This window comes from Puntigrus tetrazona, chromosome 20 (genome assembly GCF_018831695.1).
Source record: "Puntigrus tetrazona isolate hp1 chromosome 20, ASM1883169v1, whole genome shotgun sequence".
NCBI lineage: Eukaryota > Metazoa > Chordata > Actinopteri > Cypriniformes > Cyprinidae > Puntigrus > Puntigrus tetrazona.
Genome location: NC_056718.1, coordinates 21,639,775 through 21,664,985, shown reverse-complemented (window position 1 = coordinate 21,664,985; position 25,211 = coordinate 21,639,775). Strand labels below are relative to the sequence as shown.

The following is a 25,211-nucleotide window of genomic DNA, read 5'->3' as shown; positions in this document are numbered from 1 at the left end:
GTTTTCTCAAATGTCATGTTCGATCCATGAAAAAGATTCAAAGAATCAACCTTGAGCAGAGAACGCTTTAATACTGATCTACAGTATATGAACAGTACGTCACTTTGACTTCAGAACACACACAGAGGCCGTATCATCCCCGTCGCTAACACGCAAATTGGCAAAAACGACAAAAAAGACCAATGTAAACAAAGGTGGCATGTTTTGTGAGTTTGGCATGATGTACAGATCACAGGAAGAGACAAACCTGACATGCTCCTCATTCATTCCAACAACCGCTCGAAAGCGGTTCATTCGGAGTGCAAACAAGGTTAAAAATACAACGTGTTCCCAAAAACAAATATAAAAAAACCCACTCATCTTCATACAGGGAAGTACAGCTCTGCTCAAACACCAGAGAGGAAATGATATCACATTCGGCTCAAAGACTCTTCCTGTCTCGTCGAGCGGATTCCTAAACGTTCTGCCAAGATAATAGCATCTCCAATCATCTGGGATTGTCCGTAAGAGGCATTGAAGTGTTTACCCAACAACGGGCGTAATCTTCACCTCGTGACAACCAGAAATGACAGTCGTCAGTAGTAAGTGTGTCGCCTCCTCGAACGCTTAATTCCATCTCAACTAAGCCAATTCAGTCAATTAATCCTATTCATTACTCAAACTCTGCTGAGACGCATTTCACTGAATTTCGCATCGTACGCCCCGGAAATAAACAAAGTGGACCCCGAACCCTCGTGTAGCATCATTAAAATGCGCTTGCAGCTCGCTTCACTCTGCGTCATTCCAGCATTTCATACATGCGGCTTTCATGAGCGTGTGATCGGCTGAGGTATTGACATTCATTATCAGTGCATGCTATTTGCACAAACGTCCAAAAGTTTTTTTTTTACTTAAAATTAACGTAACAAAAATATAAAGTGAAAAAAATCATTTAACAAAAAAGGAAACAATGCTATCAGTGACATCGGATAAAAGAATATTAAAAGAATACAGGAGACAGACGATAATTTGGACTGATCTATTCTGCAAAAACACGCTGTTTTTTTAATACGAGGTGAAAGTATTTAAAAATAGTTTTTGAAAAAAAAAGTAAAATAATAAAAAAAGTAACTAAAAAAAGGTTTTGCTAATTTCCGCTGGTATCCGCTGAGGTTTGGCTGTTGGCTTGAAATTAACATCACTAATAAGGACTGAAAGGCTCATTAAAACACTTCTGCAGGGTGAAAAAATTATAACAAAATAGAATAATAATAACAACAATAAATCGTATTTTGCATGAAGCCTGTTTTTAGTACCGCTGTTAGCTTTGATAATTTTTCAAATTATCATTGTTGCAATGTAATACTAATACATTGAGTATAGTTAATTCATCTTAACAAAAAAAAAAAATTACAGTACAATAACAAGAATGTTGGGAGGAATATGCATAATTAACATGAAAATAATGCCATTAAGCTGAAAATCGTCAAGGTCCTATAAACAGGCTATGCAAAATATTATTTATTTCCTATGATTTTTGCAGTTTAATATTTCCTCATTAAATTCATCCTATACTGTAGAAATATTTGTATTACAAATGGCAAATTCTTGATTCTAATGATACTCTTTTGGTGAATCGTGTATTTTCTGGAGTTTAACGGTTTAACGGTCATGTTGAAATGAGTCTGTGTGTGTGTGTGTGTGTGTGTGTGGTGGCAGTGAGGCAGCTCTAGAGTCAGTCCTTGTCTGGGCCAGTGCAGGTGTCCTGTTTCGTTTCATCTCTATCACCTCAGTGCTGCCCTCTGATGGCTGGCTGCTGTGAACGCTGAGGTTAACAGAGAGAAATGCGGCCCGTGGCCCGGGGCTGCTGTCTCTGCACGAGTTGCTCTCTCTGTTCTCGACTCGAGCTCAGTTGAAGCCCAGTCCCGCTCCCTTCGGCCTCTGAGACGCACGAATGGGCTCCGTGATGCCTCTGCCGTCGGGGCCCAGGCCCGACCCCGGGGTCCAGCCCATACTTTGCAGCATACGGTTCCCCACATTCGACTCGGGCAAAGGAGCAGCGCTCTCACCCACCACACCTGAGAGACAGAGAGAGAGAGACACGGAGAGAAAGGGATAATCTGCATTAAACGGTAAAGCCTGTTGATTCTTGTAATGCACTTAATGGGTTGAAAGAGTCCTTAAGTAAGATCTTTAGATGAACTCATGAGTGAAGTGCATATAAAAAAAACACACAAAATAAATAAACCAAAAATATACATTTTAAAAAGATGTATGTGCATTGTAATGCAAATATTGAATGTAATATAAAATAAATACATATAGACATTTCATTATATTTATATTAGTGCTGTCAACTGATTAACCGCATGCAAAATAAAAATTTTTCTTTGCATAATATGTGTGCATTCTGTGTATATTTCTTATGTATATATAAATATAGACACAAATGTATTTAAACTTATATATTATAAACATTTGTATTTTTCATTTATTTTTTATAATGTTGTCACCACGAACATGGTTTTACTATTTACTATTTTTTATATTACTTTATTTTATTTAAAATTTTATTTAAAATGTATTCAACTGTAATGTTTTTTTTTTAACAGTTTAACTTTGTCTATATTAAATTAAATGGAAACTAACATGTTACAATAAGGTTCTATACATTCATCTTAGTTAACACAATAGCCAAAATGCACTAGTAATGAACAATAACTGAAATCATTTTTAAAAGTTACTAGCAAAGTGAAAATTGTTGTATTTTTTTTTCAATTAATTTTATAGTGTTCATATATAACGTTTAGAGAATTAATTAATAATTTTCAGCAGCTTTAAAAACTGTAGTTGTTAACTGTAAATGTAGTTAAAAAGAAATTACTCTGTAATGATTTATGTAAAAATGTTAAAATGAACTTTTTTCCATTTTTAGTTAATCGCACCCAAACTCGGACCTTTCACATCAGTGTTTCTGGACATGGCGGCATTGGAAATCTCATAGAGTTTTCCTCAGCTGTGTTTGAAATAATCCTGATGTTACACGTCACAGTTCCTGCTCCTCAAACTCTAACAAGTTTCTGAGAAATTGGTAATCTCAGCTCTGTGACCTCTGACCCCTGAGGGCTGCGGCCTTGTGCTCTGCGTCACAGGAAATGATGTTCTTTAATGAGGAAATGAGATCAGCACGGATCTGGCTGCTCAGCTGCCAATCCTGTCACATAACCGCCCATTAAGTTTAACGTTACCACGGCGACAAGCCTCCGTCTCTTCCTGGAGACACACGGGTCGCGTGTTTCCACGAAGCATTTGTTTTAAATAAGAGGGCATTTATTATTCAGAACGTGGGGTAGACGTCTCTGTATAGAAACATTTCAGACCATCCAACAGCTGTGATGGTGTGTGTGTGTTACCTGAGGATGACGGGGCACTCACAGGCGCTGCTTTTCGTCGCCTCTTTATATCTCCAGTACACAGAGAGCCAAGATGACCACTAGTTTGTCTACAGAGTGAGAGGAAGAGATCAGGGTACTTACTGCAAATATGCTAAGGTTATGCATTTTGAAATCAGACTACGGCAAAAGTATACAGGATATATATAAAATCACCTGCTGGCAGTCTTTAAAGAGCAGCTTTTTCTGTGGCTTCTGTCACTGCGAGAATCCCAAAGCAACTGCAGATATGCAAACACGTCAGACACACATTTTCATACGAAGAGTTTATTTTACACCCACACAGGCCTGAAACTGAACATACTGTAAATACGGCTTAGATTTATCAAATCTTACTTGGTCTCTTCTGGCCCCAGAGCTGAACCATGAGCTGCAGAGGACAAAAAAAACTCTTAAAACAAGCCTGATATCAACTTATGTACAGGGGATATATTACACATATATCATGCCATAGTAAATTTCTATTATAAAGAACACAATTAAATGTATTGCTCATGAAGTATCCATTACATTTAAATTATTAATTTGAATGTAATTTAAAAGATTAATTTAAATGTAATTGATAAATGAGGTAAATAAAAAAATATTTTTACAATCGTAATGTCAAAGACTTCATCAGGACTTACTCGTGAGGATCCTGGGATAATCTGGGTAATCGATCAGGAATTCCTTGAGAGGTTCCCTTTTGGCAAAGAGAATTACATTTATTACATATACTTGGATATTAAACAATAAGTTCGTATTTTAGACGAGTGCGCCTACCTGTGACTGCTGAAGACAGGCCTGCCGCGCGAGACGTGCTTGAAATCCTGAAAAACATGGCATAAAGATTAACACACGCTCTACATGAAAAGTATTAAAATATTTGCATTTTTGTATTAAACAAAAAAAACTATAACTTTCAAATATAAATTATATTTAATAAATAATTGATATAGTAGTAAGTGTCAAATAATAAGTTACTACTAAATAAAAACAATAATAAAATAGCACTATTGTAATAGTAATAAGTATTAAATAAACATTTTGTAACTTATTTTATTAGTAATTATTATTATTACCATCAATTAAAATGTGAAAATTACTAAATAAAAACAAAATGAGAAATTACGATTGCAATACTTAATTCAAATAAAGGAAATATTTAAAAAAAAAATAAAAAATGACAAAACTAATATTTAGCATTTACAATTCACGCATATTGTTACTTTAGATTTTCATGAAATAAAATATTTCTATCAGACGTGACAGCTGTCTCTTATGTCTTCTCTGTCCTCTGGTGGATAAACATGTGAACTGTACTCACCTCTTTGAGATCCTTGTGACATTAACGGGAACGCTCCGGTCAGGATGCTGTTGAACACAGGGTCGTTGAGGTCGAGCTCGTTAGAGTCTCTCTCCCACCACGGCACTACACCCGCGATTCCACAGGCCCCGCCCGGCTCGCCCTCATAGAACCAATCACTCTGCTCATCATCGCCTGAGACACACACACAACACTCAAACACGTGCTCTTCATTCTGTACGTGATCAATGACGCTTATAAAACATATGAGCGCACACACCTTGCCTTCCTTCATCGTTTGTGTACAGACCCCCGTCACTGCTGTTACTCACACTGCTCGTCTCACTGTAATCACACACAAAACACTTCGTTTTAAGCTATTTGAGAGAAAAAGGGGTGAATTTCAATAAAATTGTCCATGGTTATGAAAGTTGTATATAAATGTTATTCATATTTTATTTTGCACTACACATAATACAAAATGTTTTTGAAAAACTGAATTGATATTCTGTTTATTTTCATGTGGGTTGAAATATAACCTGGGCATGTTCTTAACAGGTTTTATTAGACTGATCGGTATACGTTTCTTATGCTGATGTAGGCTGCTATAAAGTTTATATCCAGTACCTGGATATTAATAATAATGTTTCTGGTATTTAAACACCATGTACCATATTAGTGTTCGTAGGAACAGAAGAAAGGAACTAGAAAAAAGCACTTATTTCACTTGTTCAGCAAGGCAGGGAAAAAGGCTTGTACGTTTGTGTTTTTTGCTCTTCTGCAGCTATTTTCATGCAGAGAATATTATGGCTAAATTATATGTGACCTTGGACCTGGAGGTATGTTTTTAGCAACACCCAAAAGTACATTATATGGGTTAAAATCATACATTTTTCTTTTATGTCAAAAATCTTCAGGATATTAAGCAGTATGTTCCGTGAAGATATTTTGTAGATTTATTACTGTAAATATATCAAAACTTAATTTCAGATTAGTAATATGCATTGCTAACTTCATTTGGACAACAAAATGTGAATCCAAATTTTTAAAATAGTTGTGTCTCCTACCATAACCATACATCAAAGGGAAGCTTATTTATTCAGCTTTCAGATGACTTAAAAATCTCAATTTCGAAAAATGTACCCTTACGGCTGGTTTTGTGGTCTAGGGTCACATATCATGTTTTTTTTTATTTGGCTTTAAAAAAAACTATCAAAAAAATTATTTAAAATAAATCTCTTAAATAAATTAAAAAAAGGTTCTCAAACTAGCACATTCTAATAAATATGCTTAAAGGGATTCGCCAAAGAGAACATGTTGGAGGATCCTGGAATGAGAAACAGGAAGGGGAGGGGCTAGACAGGAGAGAAGAACACTAACCACCTGTCACTCATCTCCTCGTCTGAGCCTTTCTGCTCCTCATAGTCCATCTTATCTTTGGCAGCTTGTCCCGCCTCTTCGCTCTCCACCACCACGCCTTCATCAGCCGCGTCCTGTGCGAGTCTCTGCGCCGTGAACTTCCTCTTCTTCACCCTGTTTTTGTTTGATTCGCTCCCCTTGGCCTCCGGGCTAAACCCCGCCTCCCTGCTGTTGGTTGCTCTTGGGGGCGGAGCCAACATGGTGGAGACATCTAGCGGCGGGTCCACGGCCATGCGCTTGACTTTCCGCCGCCTTCGCAAGCTGCGCGTTCCCAAAACATCCGCTCCGCTCAAGTCGTCCAGCCACAGAGGCCTCTTCCCCCGGCCGGAGTCGGTGAGGGGCGTCCGCCGCTTCGCGCCCAGCTGCTCGTCCGAGTCGCTGTTGTTGTCGCGGGTGTGAGCGCCCCCTGCCGCCGTGGATGAGCGGTAGTCTTTCTGCTCCTCCAGGCTGGACTCGGAGCCTTCGCTCAGGTGGCAGGTGTCCCACGGCGGGTGAGGGTTGTCGGACCGACGCTTCCGGCCGCGCCGCTTGCGGGCCTGCCGTTTTAACAGGCAGCCGACGGCCAGAGCGTGATCTCCACCATCTCCAAACCCTCCACGGGCTTGTTCTGAACTCTCCTCCAGAGCCGACACCAGGTCATGGACCAGCTCGTCCATCGTCCGCCGAAAGTGCCTGATCCCAAAAGAGCGGAATTAGGGGAAACAAGAGAAAGTGCAACAGTGCTGTCAAACGATTGATCGCGACAAATCACATCCAGAATAAAAGCTTTTGGTCGTGTAATTATTTATATATGTGATAAATGTGTTACGTTTACGTATTATTTACATTTATAAATATTATAAATTATATTAAGATAATTTGTTAATATGTAAATATTTAAATATACACAGAACATATACATACATCACGTGAACAAAAACCTTTATTTTGGATGCGATTAATCTTTTGACAGCAATAAAATGAAAGACCAAATATGAACAAGTTTTTCTTCACAATGACTGGATTTGAATTTTAAATTATTATTTAAGAGAGACTGCATTATCAGAGTATTTCTAATCATGTGCACTGACAAAATAATTATGTAATGTAACGATTTATTCATTTCTGATATTTGTATGATTTATTTTTCTAACGTTTTAGAATTATAATCAATTTATCCATTCTCATTGGGATTTTGTTTAGGGCGTTCACGGGGCCATGAACCAGCTTGGCCACTGTCTGCCGAAAGCGCCAGCTCAGAATGAGTGAATTTAGGTCAGAAAAAACAAGTTCGTAAGAATTTTTTAATATAACTTAATATCGTTTATTCTAACGAGCCAATTTCTAGTCAATGAAACATGAGCTGAACCCAAGATCAGGTCATAATCATGCTTTTCCAGCATCCACCCAACAGTGTCTGATCAGAATGAGTGAAATTAGAAAAAGATGATGATTAAATGATGAAAAATGATGATTTAAAAAAAAAAAAAAAGTATAACGAGTTGGTAAGGATTATTAAATACAGCAATTTCTAGTCAAATAACTATTTCAGAGCTAACAGAAGAAACATGAATCTTAATAGACTCTTTAAAAAAAATTTAAAGTCGATATATAAATGCAATTCTCAGGATTTAAAGAGGTTGATGATAACAGATGGTATTACCATGACCTTCTCAATGGCCGTGTCCATTCATAATGCTGCTAGTAATATGACACTTTTCTTTTATAAGGATCGGATTTATACTTAATCTAGATCATCAATCGACAGTTTTAAGCTTTGTCTTTAAATATAATACACCACAGTATTAAAACAGTAAACAATAAAAGTATGGTACAAAGGTCCAGAGGTGGTACCGGGCGGAAATAACATGGTAAATTAGTTGTGGTAATAAATTATTACAATAATAATGCAATGCGGTGTGGAGTAGCATGGTAAAATATAATGATAACTAGATTATTATACAATGGTAGTTTATTGTGAGTGTGATCGGGTGCAGAGATACACACATCAAACATATCACGATCGGCCCTGAACGAACCGACGACAAAACACGAGACACATACCAGCCGGTTCCCGCTTTACCGAAGCTCTTGATCTCGGCGGCGCGGAACATGAAACCCGCAGAACGCGACAAAAACTCACGGGAAAAGATCGAGGCCGCGCTGACATACCATAGCGCCTCAACAACAACAACACCGCCGCCGCGCCGGAAACGGACTACAAGACGTAAAAGACGCGCATCCGGGGACAAAAAGACCGCATGCTTTCAAAATAAAAGCCGGTGGCGACGACGATACCGATGATTAAAATAATACAACTAAAATAAAATAATAGTATTTTCATTTTGCATTTTATTTTTATATATTTTATTATAACTTAGTCGTTAGATATATAGGTTAGTTTGTGTACAGTAGTTTTGTTTATTGTTATTCACTTTAGCAAGTGAATTACATTACTAATTGTTACGGACCAATTTATTTTCTCTTTGACTAGTTTGTAGTTCGTATCAAATAAAATGACATGAAGTAAAATAAAAGAAACCAACCAACAAACAAATAAATAAAGCATAGGATTAATAGAGAAATTGACATGGGAAGCAAAATTCCTCAAAAGTATTTCTTCATTAACCTACTTAACCATCTACTCCTCTCTATTATTTGTATGTTAATTATATATTTTATTTTTATTACTTTTATTTAATCATTTTATTATTTGTATCATCAATATTCTAGATAAAAGCCTTTTATCTGAAGTTCTATTTTATTTTTTAATAATTTTTAAACAAACAAATTAAAATTTCAGACTCTAAATACAAACTTTCATCAACAACAAGCTAAAAATAAATGAACAACAGTATGTATTTTTTTATTATTATTTATTAGGCTTATTATTATTTAAATTATCAGTAGCCTACCTTTTGCTAATTTGAAAGTTTTTTTTTTATCTGGCCTTCTAGGTCTATAATTTTATTAATCTTAATTTTTTTAATTACATGAGGGAAAACTGACATTTAAATGGAAAATTAAAATTATTATTAATAATTTTATCCACATTTTCAATAATATTGTTAAATATGAAAATTAAAAATATATTAAATATAATTTTTATATTAAAAATAGTACACAGATTAATAAAGATTTCTTATATACATTTAAAACCTTAAGCTTTCACATGTCTTTTTCTATATGTTTTTTGTGTATATTTGGACTGCGAACTTGAGGGTCTCACATGAACTAGGTCCTCTCACATTACCCCAAACACACAGTTTACTCCAGTGTAGCAGATAAATATAGAAAGACTCTGTCTCTGCCTCTCATAAACATGCTGAAACACAGATCTGCTCTCTGATCATCTGCAGTTATTTCTCATTTCGGCTAACAACTTCTGCAATATTTGCATATTAAAATCTCTACTTTATATGTAAACTGGTTCTAAGAAGATTGAGATCGTAACCGCTGCCATGCAGGGAGAGGATGAGAGGGATGAGGACGAAAATGGAAGTGACCTAAAATTTGAGAGTGGAAAAGAGGCCATCGACTCCAGCTGGTCTTGGGTAACCTGCTGTCTTTGTTTTGTTTTGGTGTTCATAGCACCAGTTCAAAGCGTGGACACACCTACTGATAGTAAAGAAAAACTAAATACGGGAATTATGTAGTGACCAAAAAAGTTTTACAAAACGAAAACATTTGAGCTATTTCAGCGAATGTTGCTGCCCACGCATCTCAAATTTCTTAGTCAAACAAAATTGCATGAAATAAATTGCATGAAATAAAGCTATATATATGGATCAAACAAATATCAGATATCAGTAATATTTAAATAAAACTGCATCTCTGCTCATGCATTAAACCTAATTACTTATATGTATTATATGATATTCATTTTGCAACATATAATTCCACAAATGTATGAATATAAGATGTTTTGCCTGATTAAAGCTTTCATTTAGACCCTACTTTTTCGAAAATTCAGACATTCAGACCCGCAGAAACCTTGTATAAACAAATTAATAAGGCAGACAGTCAAAAAAAAAAACCTGCATTACAGTGTTGTGACTCAACTGGGCTGTTTTACCCATCAGACTGTGGGTTAGTAAAGTACAAACACGTGAGTGAAGTGTAGCATGACTCAAAACCTCAGGAAACCAATCTCTGTTTCCTCTTTTTCTCTCCGTCTGCTGTTTCTCTCAACTCTGATGCATGAGAGGAGCACAGCACTTTTGTTCACATTCAAATCTCTGATCTGTCTGGTGCATAAAAATGATTTTTGGGCACATTTTTTGAAACTGAGATTTATACACAATTTTAAAGATGATTAAGTTTGGCTGAGAATCAAAAGGTGCAAAAAAACTAAAAACATTGAGAAAATCAACTTTACAGTTGTCCAAATAAGGTTCTTAGCCATGCATATTACAAATCAAAATTACGTTTTGGTATATTTATTGTAGGAAATTTGCTAAATATCTTCATGGAACGCGATCTTTACTTAATATCCTAATGATTTTTGGCAGAAAAGAAAAATCTGTTGTTTTAACCCTTACAATGTTTTTATTTTACTTATTTTTTTGACTATTGGCTAGAATTATACCTGTGCTACTTGTGACTCCAGTTTTTATGGGTCACATAATCTTTAGAAAACGTTAGCGAAAGTTGTGAGAATGTTTCCAGTCAGCTGAAAAGAATATGGTTCGTAAATGATGAACATGTAACTGAAAAATTGATTTTTTGTTTCAATATAGCTACTGAAAGTATAATTAACATTACAATATATAAATAATTTAGTCGGAACTATTTACTATTTACTATTAAAAAACCAACAAAATCTCATCATTCCAGAAAGAACAAGCTTTATTATTTTTCAGTTTACGGGTTCAACTTGCGGTATATGTTTTTATTCTTTCGACATGCAAAAAGCTAAAAACAGCAGACATCGAACGTCAGTGAAAGCGGCTCTCTGATTGGATAAGAGGATCACCTTACAAAAGCCATTCGGAAAGATGAGAGCTGCGCGCTGATTGGTCCTCACAATCGCCTCACAGCCGCCGAGATGGCTCACGAAAGCCGCGCGCTGATTGGACAGCAGGATCACCTCACAGCTGTCACTCAAAGCGGTACCTGCAAAGAGCCGAGTTAAAGCAAACTCTCAGATCCCGCCCACAACTTATCGGCTCTGCTTCGCTTCTTCTGACAGCGGGATGATCACAAATGCTCCTGTGATGAACTGAACAAATGGCTTTCAAAACGCGGGAGGCGATTTAAAAATTAAAGGCGCGAATGAATATGAAAGTGACCCAGCGAGAAGAAAGAAACGAGTCATTTTTACCGATTGGCTGAACCGCATCTTTTCTCAGCAGGCTTTTTTTTTTCCGGCGTACGTGACGTCACGCACGCACAAAATATGACTGCGAGAATATGAATGTATGAATGTTACAGCGTTTGTCCTTCACTCCCCTGAAATGAGCTGAACGGGGCTTTACTAGAGGTGAGAGAGACTTTATTTAAACATAATCGTTTAACCTATGCTTCGACCGCTACAGCAAGCCAGTGATGATCTTTAAGGACGCGTAAAGAAATTGTGAATATGGTATTGATATTCTTGCGTGATGTCTGTAAACACTGTTTTGGTGTTCACTCTGATTACATAACTCACTTAATGACAGCTGCCGATGAGTCAGTGTTTTCCTTCACACTTTCAAAGCTGATAGTTTATCACTGTTATAATGTTGATGATTCAAGTAAGCCCTGGTTCACAAGACTTTTTTTTAAAGGCTTCAATTTCATATCAGTGTCAAATATAGGAATATTCATCAACCATGAGCTATCATATAAGTGAATAATAACATTTTAAGAGAGAAATAATAATAGCATACTTTATATTATAGTAAGTATAAATAAATGTTATTTACTAAATTATAATATTATTATTATTTTATTATAATTAAGTTGGTAAGTAGTATTAATATGTTATAATGCATGTCATTTTATAATTTAATGAAATTTACTTTCTGTTTTAGAACTGAACATCTCTCTCTCTCTCTCTCTCTCTCTCTCTCTCTCTCTCTCTCCTTGTTCGTTTTGCATGTTAACATGTTTTGAATAATGTGACTAATTCTCGGTCTAGGGCTCATTTTTGCATGCACTTCACCTAAAGCTTAAAGCTTCGGTGAGAAACCGATGACTTTGTAGTCCTCCTCTCTGGATATTTCTGGATTCATCTGTTCTCTTAACTCAGTTAGCATGTCTGGGGCTGACGTTATTCACTTATGGAGGAATATGACACCAGGAGGAGTATAGCAGTGAAAATCTCACATGAGCACACTGACATTGTGTTTCTAAGTACAGAACAGATTCTGAAATCTGATCCTGTGGTGTTTGACAGACAGATGGTCTTTAATAACGTCTGTGAACATGTACGTTATGGTCAGATTGCTGACCTTTGTGATCATCAGCTGAGGACTGAATGTTTCATATCATCCAGACAGTATAGTATTTGATAAAAGCGTCATGTCTGTTTGATCAAGTGCATAATTAACTGGTGACTGAATTTCTGCAGGCTTGACCTTCTCCAGAGGTTATGACAGAAAATCAATAATTCATTTCTGTTTGTGAGGGTATCGGATTGACAGTGTAGTGCGCAGAGAGAAAATCAACTGCATTGCAATTCTAAAAAGTTTACCTTGTTGTTCATACACACACACACACACACACACACACACACACACACATATATATATATATATATATATATATATATATATATATATATATATATATATATGTGTGTGTGTGTGTGTGTGTGTGTGTGTAATGTATGTGATTATAGTAAGAAATTACACACTTCACATTATAGTATATTAAACATCACATCACACACACATTATTACACACACACACACACACACACACATATTTTTTATATTCATATATATATGTGTGTGTGTGTGTGTGTGTGTGTGTGTGTGTGTGTGTGATGTTTAATATACTATAATGTATGTGAAGTGTGTAATTTCTTACTGGTTCATGTTAAAATGTCCACCTTCTAGTTTCTATGATATTCTGGTCTCTTAGTTTCTTTATTCAATATATGTCGTTAAGGAATAGTTCACCTAAAAATGAAAATGTACTCAGTCTCAATCCAAGTTTTAGATGACTTTGTTTCTTCATTGGAATAGATTTGGAGAAATTTTCTATTTTCCCACTGATAGATCCTCTGCAGTAAATGGGTGCCGTCAGAATGAGTCCATCACAGTAATACACAAGTAATCCACACCACTCCGGTCCAAGAGTTAACATTTTATGAAGTGAAAAGCTCTGCGCTTAACAAATAAATTGTTAATACATTTCAACTTCAAAGTCCTACAAAAATATTGCTTTCTACACTTAAAAAGTAATCATCCGAATTGAGAGAGAAATATGCAAAGATCAAACATCATTTATAAGCCAAAAATGGTCCAAAACAGTTCTAAACAAACATGTTTGTGAGAGGACTACAGGAGATGGACTTTTCTACTGAGGGAAGTGTTATTATGGACTGATATTTTGTCAAAAGCAATAGTTTAAAATGTCACGCAGCTCCAGAAAACAGCCTCTTGCTAGCATTCACTGCAGAGGATCCATACGTAAACAAGTGATGTAAGGCCATAACTTACACAAAATCTGTTTCCATAGAGAAACAAACTAACTTACATCTTTGACGACCTGAGGATTTTCAAATTATAAGCAAACGTTCATTTTTTAGGTGAACTATTCCTTTAATAAAAGAAAATGCCGCCATGCACAGGATCAATAAATGACGTCTCTCCTCACTTCTCCATTCAGACTCAGACCATGAATTACGTGGGTCAGCTGGCAGGGCAGGTGTTCGTGCAGGTGAAGGAGCTCTACAGAGGTCTGAATCCCGCCACGCTGTCCGGCTGCATCGATGTCATCGTCATCCGGCAGCCCGATGGAGCCCTGGTCTGCTCTCCATTTCACGTACGCTTCGGAAAGATGGGCGTCCTGAGATCCCGAGAGAAAGTGGTGAGTGGTACATTTAAAGTAACAGTGATATGACATTATGTGTATTGACTTCTCTTCTCTCTCTTTCTCTATCAACCAGGTGGACATTGAGATCAATGGGGAACCTGTGGACCTACACATGAAGTTGGGCGAGAACGGAGAAGCGTTCTTTGTCAAAGAGACAGAAGACGATCAGGTGCACCTCACCTTTCGCTCGACAGTCACCAATATTCATGCTAGTTTCCTTCGTAAAACTGTGGTCACACTAACCTTCTATTTCTAACCTTCTAGCTTGTTGACCGCTGAATTCAAGATTTTTGACCTGTAGAGTATCTAAGCATAAGAGGTCTCGATTACATAAATGTAAAGCTGCATGAAAGTCTTAAGTAATTTCACATGCTCAAGGCCTGCTTTGATCCTGCTGTGATCTTAATCCAGCTTTCTAGAACAGAGCCGCATTCTGGAACAGATCAGAGCAGTGAGCCTGATACTTTTTGTATTTAGAATTAGTTTTAAAATGTATTCAAAAATTCAAGAAATAACTGCCATATTCAGAGCAAACTTTAAAGGAACACTCCACTATTGACTTGTCTCTAGTTACATCATGTACTAAGACTGACGGAAAATGAAAAGTTGTGATTTATCAGTCCGATGTGGCTAGGAACTATACTCTCACTCCGGCGTAATAATCAAGGACGTTTGCTGCTGTACCATGGCTGCAGCGGGCGCAGTGATATTACGCAAAATATTGATACTCTTTGGTTATTTTGAGATACTAACAGTCTAATCAGATTCAGTGATTTATGCTAAGCTATGTTACATAAAAAAATCTGCCTATTTTAAAAAATAGTGGTGTGTTCCTTAACTATAGAATAAAGTGCAACTTTGTAACAGAATACCAAATAAACAGATTACGAACTAAAACAATTTACTGAATGGAATCAAATTGAAAGTAACACAGGAGTCTTGTTTTCCTAATTTCCTTTTGTTAATTTAATAGAGAAGGAGGTGTTTATGACATTATTTTCCTTTGCTTTGTGGTTGTTTAATGTTGTAGCTTAATACACTGGTCTTTACATATACACTGTAAAGTCACGTGACTCCTTCAGAGCCCAGACAAACGTCTTACTAATGCCCGTTGATGACACACTTGTGTACAGTCATGTTAATGTCAATTTCTGGCTTCCCTTTGTGATTTTCTTACAGGAAATGGTTCCATCTTACCTGGCCACATCTCCCATCCCATCTGATGGTGGGCTTCTGATGGGCTCCAGCAGTGAGAATGGACTAATGAAGAAGAGGAGGAAAAGGAGAAGGAAGTGTAGGATGGAGGATGTGAAGAGGGAGGAGAGCGTGGAGTTCTCAGAGGAAGAGCTGTTCAACATCGACATCGATGGCAGTGAACAGCCCGATCAGAACAGGTCTGCTGACCCTTTTAAGCCATTTCAGAATATGAACATAGTTGTATACCACAAATAGTCTCTAATATCATCCTAATAATCAACATATTAGAATGATTTGTGAAGGATCATGTGACACTGAAGACTTGGAGTAATAATGCTAAAAATTCAGCTTTGCATCACGCGAATACATTACAATTAAAATTAGTACTGTTAATACAATTTATTGCGATTGAATCACATCCAAAATAAAAGTTTTTGCTTACATGTTTGCTTTGTATATTTATTGTGAATATATAAATACTCACACATACAGTATATATTTTACAAATATTTACATGTGTATATGTTTACCTTTATATTTTACATTTATATTAAATATAAATATATTTAATCAATGAAAAAATATATATATATCTGCATGTGTGTATATTTATAAATACATAATAAATATACGCAGTACACATATTATGTAAACAAAAACTTTTTTTGGATGTGATTAACTATTTAATAACTAATTGTTTAACATCACTAATTAAAATAAATTAAAATAGAAAACATTTTTTGTAATGTGTGATTGTTCACAATATTACTGTTTTCACTGTATTTTTGATCAAATAAATGCAGCCTTAAAGACTTATTTTCAAAAAACATATATTGCTCAACATGGTATCTTCTTGTGTGTGTTTCTATGTTTGTAGAGATCTGATGAATGGCGGTTCATCCACTGGAAACAAACAAAACACAGTTCATGCTCGTTCAGATGGAGAGTGGAGTCCTGTTCACAGGTATTTTACAAACACAGACTCGCTTAAACATACTACTATTTGCCACAAAAGAAACGTTTTATCTGCTAATGATCGATCTATTGCAGAGTAATCTGCTTATAAGTGTTGCATATGAAATTCTAGCTTGTGCAATAAAGGAACCTGTTTTTCTTTCCAGTCCTAATGTGTCTCGTCCCTGCACTCCTAAAAGTGACTCCGAGCTGCTTAAAGATCAACAGGAGTATTCGGCCATGTTGTGGTCCTGGGGCGAGTTACCTCAAGCCGCTATGGTCAGAATTAAACCAACTCACTGACACGTTCACCCAACTAACAGCAACTGCGTGATTTGAAGTGCCCCTCATATAATAAACTCATACTTACTCCGTAACAAAATCATGTATTTACAGCCATCGTTTCTGTCATCGAAACCCAACGTCCTGCCTGCGTGCCCACTGTCAATCCCGGTCTCTGACAACACACATTTCAGAGTCATCCCTGACACGGACGTCCATGGCCACGACAGAAACAGGACATTACCTTCTGGCGGCCAATCGAACGGAGCGGCTTGCGTGATGTCATCGTTGGAGGAGGGAGGAACCAATAATGGAGGCCGCCCACAAAATAAGACTGATTCCCCTTCTAAAAGAAAAGGTTATTAGTGCATTAGTAGTTTTTTGGGTAAAACTTCAGCCTGTTTAATTGTATTACATAATTCATAGTGATTCATGTGTTTCATGCAGATAAGAAAAGCCACCATTTGGGTTCTGACGGCGTGTATTTGGACGACATAAAAGATCTGGAGCCAGAAGTGGCGGCACTTTACTTTCCTAAAAGGTGCGTTATTATTTTATTAAGTGTGTTAACCCAGTAAAACCTGGACTTGTGTCATTTTAAAGAATCAAATGATTTTGTTACATAAATGTTATATTGTCATTAATATTTCAAGACAAAGTGAAGCAACATAGGTTTAATCGATTATCCATACATCATTTTTTTTAGAAAAATCATGGTAAAATGAGGATATCAGACATAGAGCTCATAAGGAAACGACACCTCAGTGTTATTCAGAGGCCCAAACTAAATATGCAGACTATAAATAGTGCAGACGCTGATATTTATATGACCAAAATGTAAGATGTAAATCAGTAAAAAAATATTACTAACAATATAAGAGCTATTCTGATGCTGTGTTTGTTAAAATTAGTAGAAAAAAAATGACAGCAGATGTGTGTACTTGGAAAAAAGTATAAACTGTCACTTTTCAGCAAAGATTTGAAAAACACTGCAACAAATTATTTTAAATACAAATAATCCTAATCCGTCACTGTGACTGAATAAGCTGTAAATTTTCATTCATTTTCTTTTGTCAGAAGTTAGGAGAATAACATTATATATTATATATAGTGATATGTTATAGCAACAATATCTATAGAATAGCTCTTTGTATTCCACTCTACGTAAATGAAAAAATATACAGTAGCATTTGGAATGCACTGAGAATCTGTCCTTTTTCACATAGATGCTGTAATATACTGTAGTATAATGACATATATTACTGTACTGATAATTTGACAAGCACATCCACAAAATGATATTCAAGAAATGCATTATGTATGTATAAATATACACCCATGCATGTATATATTTAAGAAAAAAAAAATGTGTATATATTAAATGTATAAGAATATAAATATATACATGTAAATACATGTATGGGTGTTTTTATGTGTACAAAATAAATTAAGCAGTACACATGGATAAATTATTTGTGATTAGTTATTTGACAGCACTAGCTGAAAGTAATTTGTTAATGCTTTTAATGATCGAAAGTTGTATAGTGAGTGAAATAATGTCTTTTTGCCGATTGTTTACAGTTTAAGGTGTAGGAAAAGGTGCATAGCGGCAATAAAAGATGGTATTTTGTGTGTTTTCTCAGTGGTTCGGAGCGTTGTGGTGAGAACGGCCCTCGCAGTGTGACGGTGTCTCCTCAGTCCATGTGCAGCTCGGGAGCGGACAGCGGCGTGGACAGCTACGACCTGCCCTCTATGTCCATCTCTCTGTGTGGAGGACTCGCGGAAAACAGAGAGATCACTAAAGGTGCGCCGCTCATTAATTATATAGAGCAGGGCTACAAGCTCGAATCGCATTCGTTAAGCATTCCTGTCCGTTACATTCCCTTCTCATGCATCATCATTGATTTCCTGTCCTGCTCTGTATCGTTCAGAACATTTCCAGCAGAAGTCTGTGTCATTTCAGCAGTTTGCAGATAATCCATCCATCATTGATGACCCTAATCTGGTGGTGAAGATCGGCTCTAAGTGAGTGTCACGTTACTGTTATCGATTCTCATCTCGTTTGTCTTGGATTGAAATCACAGACGCTATATTCGTTTCCTTTTATCTGTGCAGGTATTATAACTGGAGCACCGCTGCTCCTATTATGTTAGCTATGCAAGTCTTCCAGAAACCATTGCCTAAGGTACACTCACTCCTATTTTCATTTCATTCCAAAAGACACTTGAATGTAACTTTTAAGAATGTTATTAAATTACTAATGCTATAAAATTATGTAAAATTGGCAGACAAGAATCCATTCATTCAAGTACATTTATTTTGTGCACCCATGTATTATATACATTATTAATATTTTAAGATTTTTGGGGGTCAGTGAGATTTTTTTCTATTAAATTGTCATCAAAAGTGTTACAGTAAAGACATTTGTGTCGCAAAAGGTTTCTATTTCAAATAAATGCTTTCTGTTTTTCAAAGAATCCAATCCATTTACTATGGTTTTTATAAAAATGTTGGTAGCACTGATAAGAATGTTTCTAGAACATAATCAGGATATTAGAATGATTTCTGAAGGATCATATGACACTAAAGAAGCAGAAAATTCAGCTTTGCATCAAACAAATTAATTATTTTACAATATATTAAAATAGAAAACACAAATTGTAAAAATAGTTCATAACATTCCTGTTTTTACTGCATTTTTGATTAAATAAATGTAGTCTTGGTAAACAAACACAATACATTTGACATTTAACTCAATAACGCTGTGATCAAGTTTTCCCATCTGTTTTCTTGTCCTGTATATATCCTCCCTGTGTGTGTGTGTGTGTGTGTTTTAGCTTGCAAGGCTCAGTCATGTGTGTTCTGTGCTGGAATTTGTCTTCGGCCGCCTGCTTCATTTATTTCCTTCCCCAGTTTGTTGCAGTAGTTTCTATCAATCCTCTTCCCTGCATAAGAGTCTTGCTTTTGATTCTTTGGTTTTGTTTTCTGAGAGTTTATTTTGTGAGTTTTTCAGTTGTTGAGCGTTACACCTGTGCGCATGTCCCTCACAGGCCACCGTAGAGAGACTTATGAAGGAGAAGATGCCCAGAAACCGAGGAAGATGGTGGTTTTCATGGCGAGGAAGAACAAACAGCACCAAACCGGTACTCAGATATACACCTCATCACCTTGGGCTCTGATTCAAATGGTCTACTGAAAGGTTTTGTGACTTTCTGTGCAGTCCTGAAGTGTAAGTCCTTTGTGTTTGCAGGATTCAGTCTCGGGTGGTTCAGCATGTCCTGCAGGAGACGAGGCTATCAAGAACAGGTTTGGATCTAATGGAATGATTTCATCTGGAATATTGCCGTCTGTAAGCCTTTATATGCCTGACCCAACGGTTGTTTACAGGCGCTCAGACGAATCCTCCTCCAGCGATGAAGACTTAACTGCCAAACAAACCCCCGTCCCTGTTCACGCAGACCCCGCCCCTGCGGGAGGGGGCGTGTCCTATCAGAAAACGCTCCGCCTCTCTTCAGAACAGCTAGTAAGTATATTGAATTTAAAAAAAATCTACTTGTTTTGTTTTCTATTTATTTATTGAAAACATGACCACTCTAACTCTCTCTATTCTATTTCTATGTATTTACTTGTTTTGTTTACCTTTTTTTTAAATTTGAAAACTATTCCTCTTTATAACTGACAAATTTAATGCCACACTAAATACCACAATTTTATTTGAGCCATTTAGCTAAATATTTCACTACCAAACAGAACCCTAGAATTTCATGCAAACCTCGAATCACCGAGTTATTCAAACGAACCAATTCACTAGAATGATTCAAACATTTCAAAAGCACATTTGAAAAAAGGCGTGTATCGTGCCTCTGATTGTTTGTCTGCTGTAGGTCAGTCTGCAGCTCAAGGACGGGCCTAATGACGTGATGTTTAGTGTGACCACTCAGTATCAGGGCACGTGTCGCTGTGAGGGAACCATCTACCTGTGGAACTGGGATGATAAAATCATCATATCAGACATCGATGGCACAATCACCAGGTATTTAACTGTGAACAAAATCATAAACTTCAACAATAATATATCCTCTCGGGTAATGTCAATGTCCTTTCACAGATCAGATAAGCTGGGGCACATTCTGCCCACGCTGGGTAAAGACTGGACCCATCAGGGCATCGCTAGCCTGTATCACAACATCAGCCAGTAAGAGCTCACAGACGCTTTTTCTAATGCTCTGATACGCCAGCAGGACGAACAGGGAAAAGCATGTCTGTATGTTTCACAGGAATGGGTATAAGTTTCTGTACTGCTCGGCGAGGGCGATCGGCATGGCTGACATGACGAGGGGTTACCTGCACTGGGTCAATGAGAGAGGAACAATGCTACCACAAGGACCTGTTTTACTGAGTCCCAGCAGCCTGCTATCAGCCCTGCACAGGTGACTATACACAAACACACTGGCTACGTTTACATGCACAAGTTCTGGTTCAGTCGGACTGAATTCATTACGATGAACTAATCTTAATGTAGTGTTCACTTGAACGCTAAATAAAGTGTGCGTTATTTATACGTCACAAGCTTCAAATCTAAATACTTTTTTTTACATGCCCACATTTCACAAATATAGAGTTTCTCACTGTTTGCACATAACAACCACTCCCCTGCACCACTTTTTTATTTTGTTTGAACAGCAGAATTAATACTTTTCCATTTCTGGTTAACAGCAGAGTCCTTTCAGTTTCAGTTTTCAATCTGATCAGGTGTTTATATGCACGCTCGGACATATTATAATACGAATAAACCTTCCCCTTCAATGTCATTCAGATTGATTAAGGTGTTTAAATTAAGCTGTTTCAGTCTGATTGAGCCATCAATCCGATTACAAACTGATTATTTGGTTGCATAGAGTTGCATGATTTTTTTACATTTGTCAAAGATGGCAAGTGACGCTGAATTAAAAATGTTTTTTTGTAAAATGTTCTGTAGTAATTTTATTTTCGACTTTGAAAAATATTTTTTTACAGCGCACACTCATACACACTGAATTGATTCACTATGCATCTCACTGACCTATGTTGATTTTATATAAGCACAATTTTATTTGAGTTTAAGATTTTGACATAGTATGGATTTGTCTTGCATGGAGATACAGAATTAATTTTTTCCATTTTTTAAAAAACTTGTACCAAATAAAGGACCTACTGCGTAATACATTTAAGTGACATTAGAACGTCAGAAATGCTGGTACTAGAGAAAAAAAGCAAAACACATCTACACACTCTCTCTGTGTTTTCAGGGAGGTGATTGAGAAAAGGCCAGAGAAGTTTAAGGTGGCGTGTTTGACAGACATTAAGAATCTGTTCCTCCCAAACACAGAGCCCTTCTATGCAGCGTTTGGGAACAGAGACACCGTGAGTGAACACAGACGCAATGAGATTGCAAAAAATAATTACTGACCAACTTGTCAGTCAAAATGGTTTGAATACCTAATAAAGATGCCTGTACTGTAGATGATCCATGGGATGTGTAGTTTTATAATCTCTCTGTATGTTGTGTCTGCAGGATGTGTTTTCCTATAAGGAGGTGGGAGTTTCTTTAAACAGAATCTTCACTGTTAACCCTAAAGGAGAACTGATCCAGGAACATGCCAAGACCAACATCTCATCGTGAGTGTAAACTGCTGATCAGATTTAGGGAAGCGCCTTTGAAAGTAGCTTGTAGTTTGTCACGCTACGAGCTAATCATAACTTCAAGTACTTCCATACACACAGGTGGCTTTTCTGAAAAAACGGGGCTCCTAAATGTCAGAAGAAGCCCTTGAAAATGAATGACATGCAAGAAAAATAGTTTTTCTGTTTTTTTGTTTTATTAAAAAACAATAAGGAGCCCCACACATGCCATGCAAGAAAAAAAATAGCAATTGAGCAAATTGAGGGAACGAAATAGTAAATTGTGCATTTGATTTAATCTACTGTTTTTTTTCCTGCGTGTCATGTGCGGAGCTCCATATAAAGATATATTGTTTAAATTATTATTAGTTTTCATTTATTATGAAAAATGAAGACAGAAATATACCACTGTTGTAAATTACAATTGCACTGCAAAGTAAAACATTCATATTTGAAAATAAGTAAACTACAATTTTATTTTACACTGTGATTTACAATGTCAATGTGTATGTTCATTTTCATTTAAAGGTTTAAACCCTCAAACAGTCCAAAACCTCAACTTTTCAAAGCCTTGAGCTTTTAATTTAGAGGAATACTATACTTTTGACAAAAATGTTAGAAACGATGTAGGTGTAAATAAAGAAAAAATCTAGAACACATATTGCCAGAAAATGTAAAGACAGGAAAAGAATTATGGGAACGTTTAAAAAAAAAAAATGAATGCACAAAGCGCCTGTTTTTACGCTGTTTTAGATCTAACTCTGACGCTATTTCTTTGTTCATCAGAAATTTCTTAGTTTTTTTTATCAGCATATTTTTTGTTCCACAACAGAAGAACCTAGAGAACAAGTTTATCAGACATTCTAATGATTTTTATGAAAAGATTACATTGCTTCAAAAATACCTATTTGCATGCTACTAATAAATGTAGTTACTTTTATTTAGTTAAGGCCATTGCACTGTGATCGAAACTTTCGCCCAAAAGTTTGCATGTTAAAAAATAACTACAACCTCATGTTGTATCAGTCATGTTTACACGCTGCCTCCGAAACGTTCTTCCATCCATCATAAAAAAAAATTCAGATCAGATTCGATTGTTTTGCGTTTCCGCATCCATGGTATGGATTTTGATAAGAAAGCATGCCGAATATGAAAAAAATTAAAAACACAGCGTGCAATTACTCTTGTATTTGCACTGCTGCTGACCGTGTGTTATTAAATGCTTTATATGGATGAGTGTGTGAGCTGTGTTTTACCTGTGCAGGTACGTGCGTCTCGGTGAGGTGGTGGACCACGTCTTCCCGCTCCTGAAGCGCAGAGGTTCCTGTGATTTCCCCTGCAGTGATACCTTCAGCCAGTTCACCTTCTGGAGAGAACAGCTCCCTCTCGTGGACGGACAGATGGCCAACGCCAGTCGCTGATCACCTCACTTTAACCGCACAGAATACGGAAAGACACAGGCTGAAAACCAAAACTAGTGCAACTGTACGAACATCACACAGAAAAAGTGGATCTGGACCTCCAAAAAACTGCACTTTCTTGGAAAGAAGTCTTCACATTTGAGTTTTGATTTAGAGTATAATGGTAGCAGATTTATATAAAAATGAGCCCGGATAATGGACATATTTTGACTTTTTCAGTTTTGCTTGTAGCGATCACAAGCTTTCGTGTTGCTGTTACTATATTAATGCAAAGCAAGAACAATCCCATCACGTCAGGATAGCTACTGTCAAATTTCAACAAATAATTAGTATTTGTTAAAAGTCAGAGAGAATGAAACTGAATAATGTTACACATGAATGCATAAGGCATTTATACAAACATTTTTTTTTGCACACTGTGACAATCAAACACTTTTTTGTTGTTGTTGCATTTAGGGTAAAGTAAGTTTAAATTTGCATAGGCTAAATATACTTTGTTTTCTTGCAAAATATGACCAAGAAATGTAATTTTCTGAGATTTACTCATTTATTCTCAGAATTTTGAATGGAGTATTAAGTCATATTATTTTTGTCTTATCACATCATATCATATTTTGAAATTCCTGCCTTCATGTGTCTTTACCCAGCACTTTATGTTACTGAAGAAAAATATACTGTCATATTTTTTATACGACTTGATAATCATAATCCTGTTTTGGTTTAGTCCATTTTAAAGTGGGTTTCAGTTATTTGCATATTTAATATCTGAGACAGACTCAGTTTAAACATATGCTAAACCTGTAGCATGATGTTGTTGATATAATTTTTTGTTTGATTTGCCTTGTTTTGCTTTTTATTAAAAATGATTTTCAGTCATTAGTTCCCAAGAAAGACATGATTGTATTGACAAAGGTGTTTGGTTTTCTGGTATTCTTTCAGTGAAAGAGCGGTAGATCAGATTCTCATGGGTTTTGGTTTTCAATAAAACATAACATCAAATGTAGTGGCATTCTGATTTAATGTGGGTTTATCTCAATGATCTATAACTGGACAGTGGAAAATGTTTATGGTTTTTCAGTTTATGCAGGTGCTGAATGACTTAAAGTGCAAAAGATCCTCTAAATAAATAGGTTTAAAGCTCACCAATAATAAAATAACTAACATTCATTCAAATTTTAATAATATTATATATTTATCATTTAAAAAATCACAGTGTTATGCACTCTTCCACAGAATATTTGATAAATCAATCCCTAGATTATTGATATAAGGCTTCTAGACTGGCTGGACATTAACTAAATGTTAAATATTACAGTGGTATTAGTTCCATTAAAAACCTGTGACATCCAGGTATAGTCAGAGTGTTATCACTTAGCCATCTCATAATGTGTTTTTTTTCTGGATGCAAATGTGAGGAGATTACAGTCTCGTCAATGGTTAAAGTCAAAGCTTTATCCTTTGAACCCCACAGTCAACACCTTATACACTGAAGATAATACTCATTTCAGATATCATTTTGACCCAGTATCTTTGTAACTCATTAAATGACAAAAGACA

The 25,211-nt window shown here is 36.3% G+C and overlaps 2 protein-coding genes across 4 annotated transcripts; one reads left to right on the top strand and one right to left on the bottom strand.

Annotated features, from left to right (window-relative positions):
- Positions 1 to 51: 51 nt before the first annotated feature.
- Positions 52 to 8,323, bottom strand: gpatch2 (G patch domain containing 2). 2 transcript variants are annotated; one of them, XM_043219509.1, is made up of 10 exons: positions 8,179 to 8,323; positions 6,097 to 6,807; positions 4,997 to 5,061; positions 4,738 to 4,911; positions 4,194 to 4,240; positions 4,058 to 4,113; positions 3,768 to 3,801; positions 3,588 to 3,652; positions 3,393 to 3,481; positions 52 to 2,057 (listed from the first exon to the last, which is right to left on the bottom strand). In XM_043219509.1, exons 1-10 carry the CDS (start codon positions 8,226 to 8,228, stop codon positions 1,888 to 1,890), a joined length of 1,461 nt encoding a protein of 486 aa, XP_043075444.1. In that variant the 5' UTR covers positions 8,229 to 8,323; the 3' UTR covers positions 52 to 1,887. The 2 variants fall into 2 exon arrangements, with proteins under 2 accessions (XP_043075444.1, XP_043075445.1); XM_043219510.1 differs by having other exon boundaries at positions 6,100 to 6,807.
- A 1,098-nt stretch (positions 8,324 to 9,421) lies between these two features.
- Positions 9,422 to 24,657, top strand: lpin1b (lipin 1b). Of its 2 annotated transcripts, none has more exons than XM_043220238.1 (20): positions 9,422 to 9,668; positions 13,933 to 14,133; positions 14,213 to 14,308; positions 15,319 to 15,533; positions 16,214 to 16,300; positions 16,458 to 16,569; positions 16,687 to 16,930; positions 17,020 to 17,113; positions 18,216 to 18,376; positions 18,504 to 18,597; positions 18,688 to 18,757; positions 19,623 to 19,715; positions 19,823 to 19,878; positions 19,960 to 20,095; positions 20,457 to 20,605; positions 20,681 to 20,767; positions 20,850 to 21,002; positions 21,861 to 21,975; positions 22,127 to 22,230; positions 23,498 to 24,657. In XM_043220238.1, the coding sequence occupies exons 1-20, from the start codon at positions 9,576 to 9,578 to the stop codon at positions 23,652 to 23,654; spliced, it is 2,517 nt and encodes an 838-aa protein (XP_043076173.1). In that variant the 5' UTR covers positions 9,422 to 9,575; the 3' UTR covers positions 23,655 to 24,657. The 2 variants fall into 2 exon arrangements, with proteins under 2 accessions (XP_043076173.1, XP_043076174.1); XM_043220239.1 differs by lacking the exon at positions 9,422 to 9,668 and adding an exon at positions 10,970 to 11,596.
- The last annotated feature ends 554 nt before the right edge of the window (positions 24,658 to 25,211 follow it).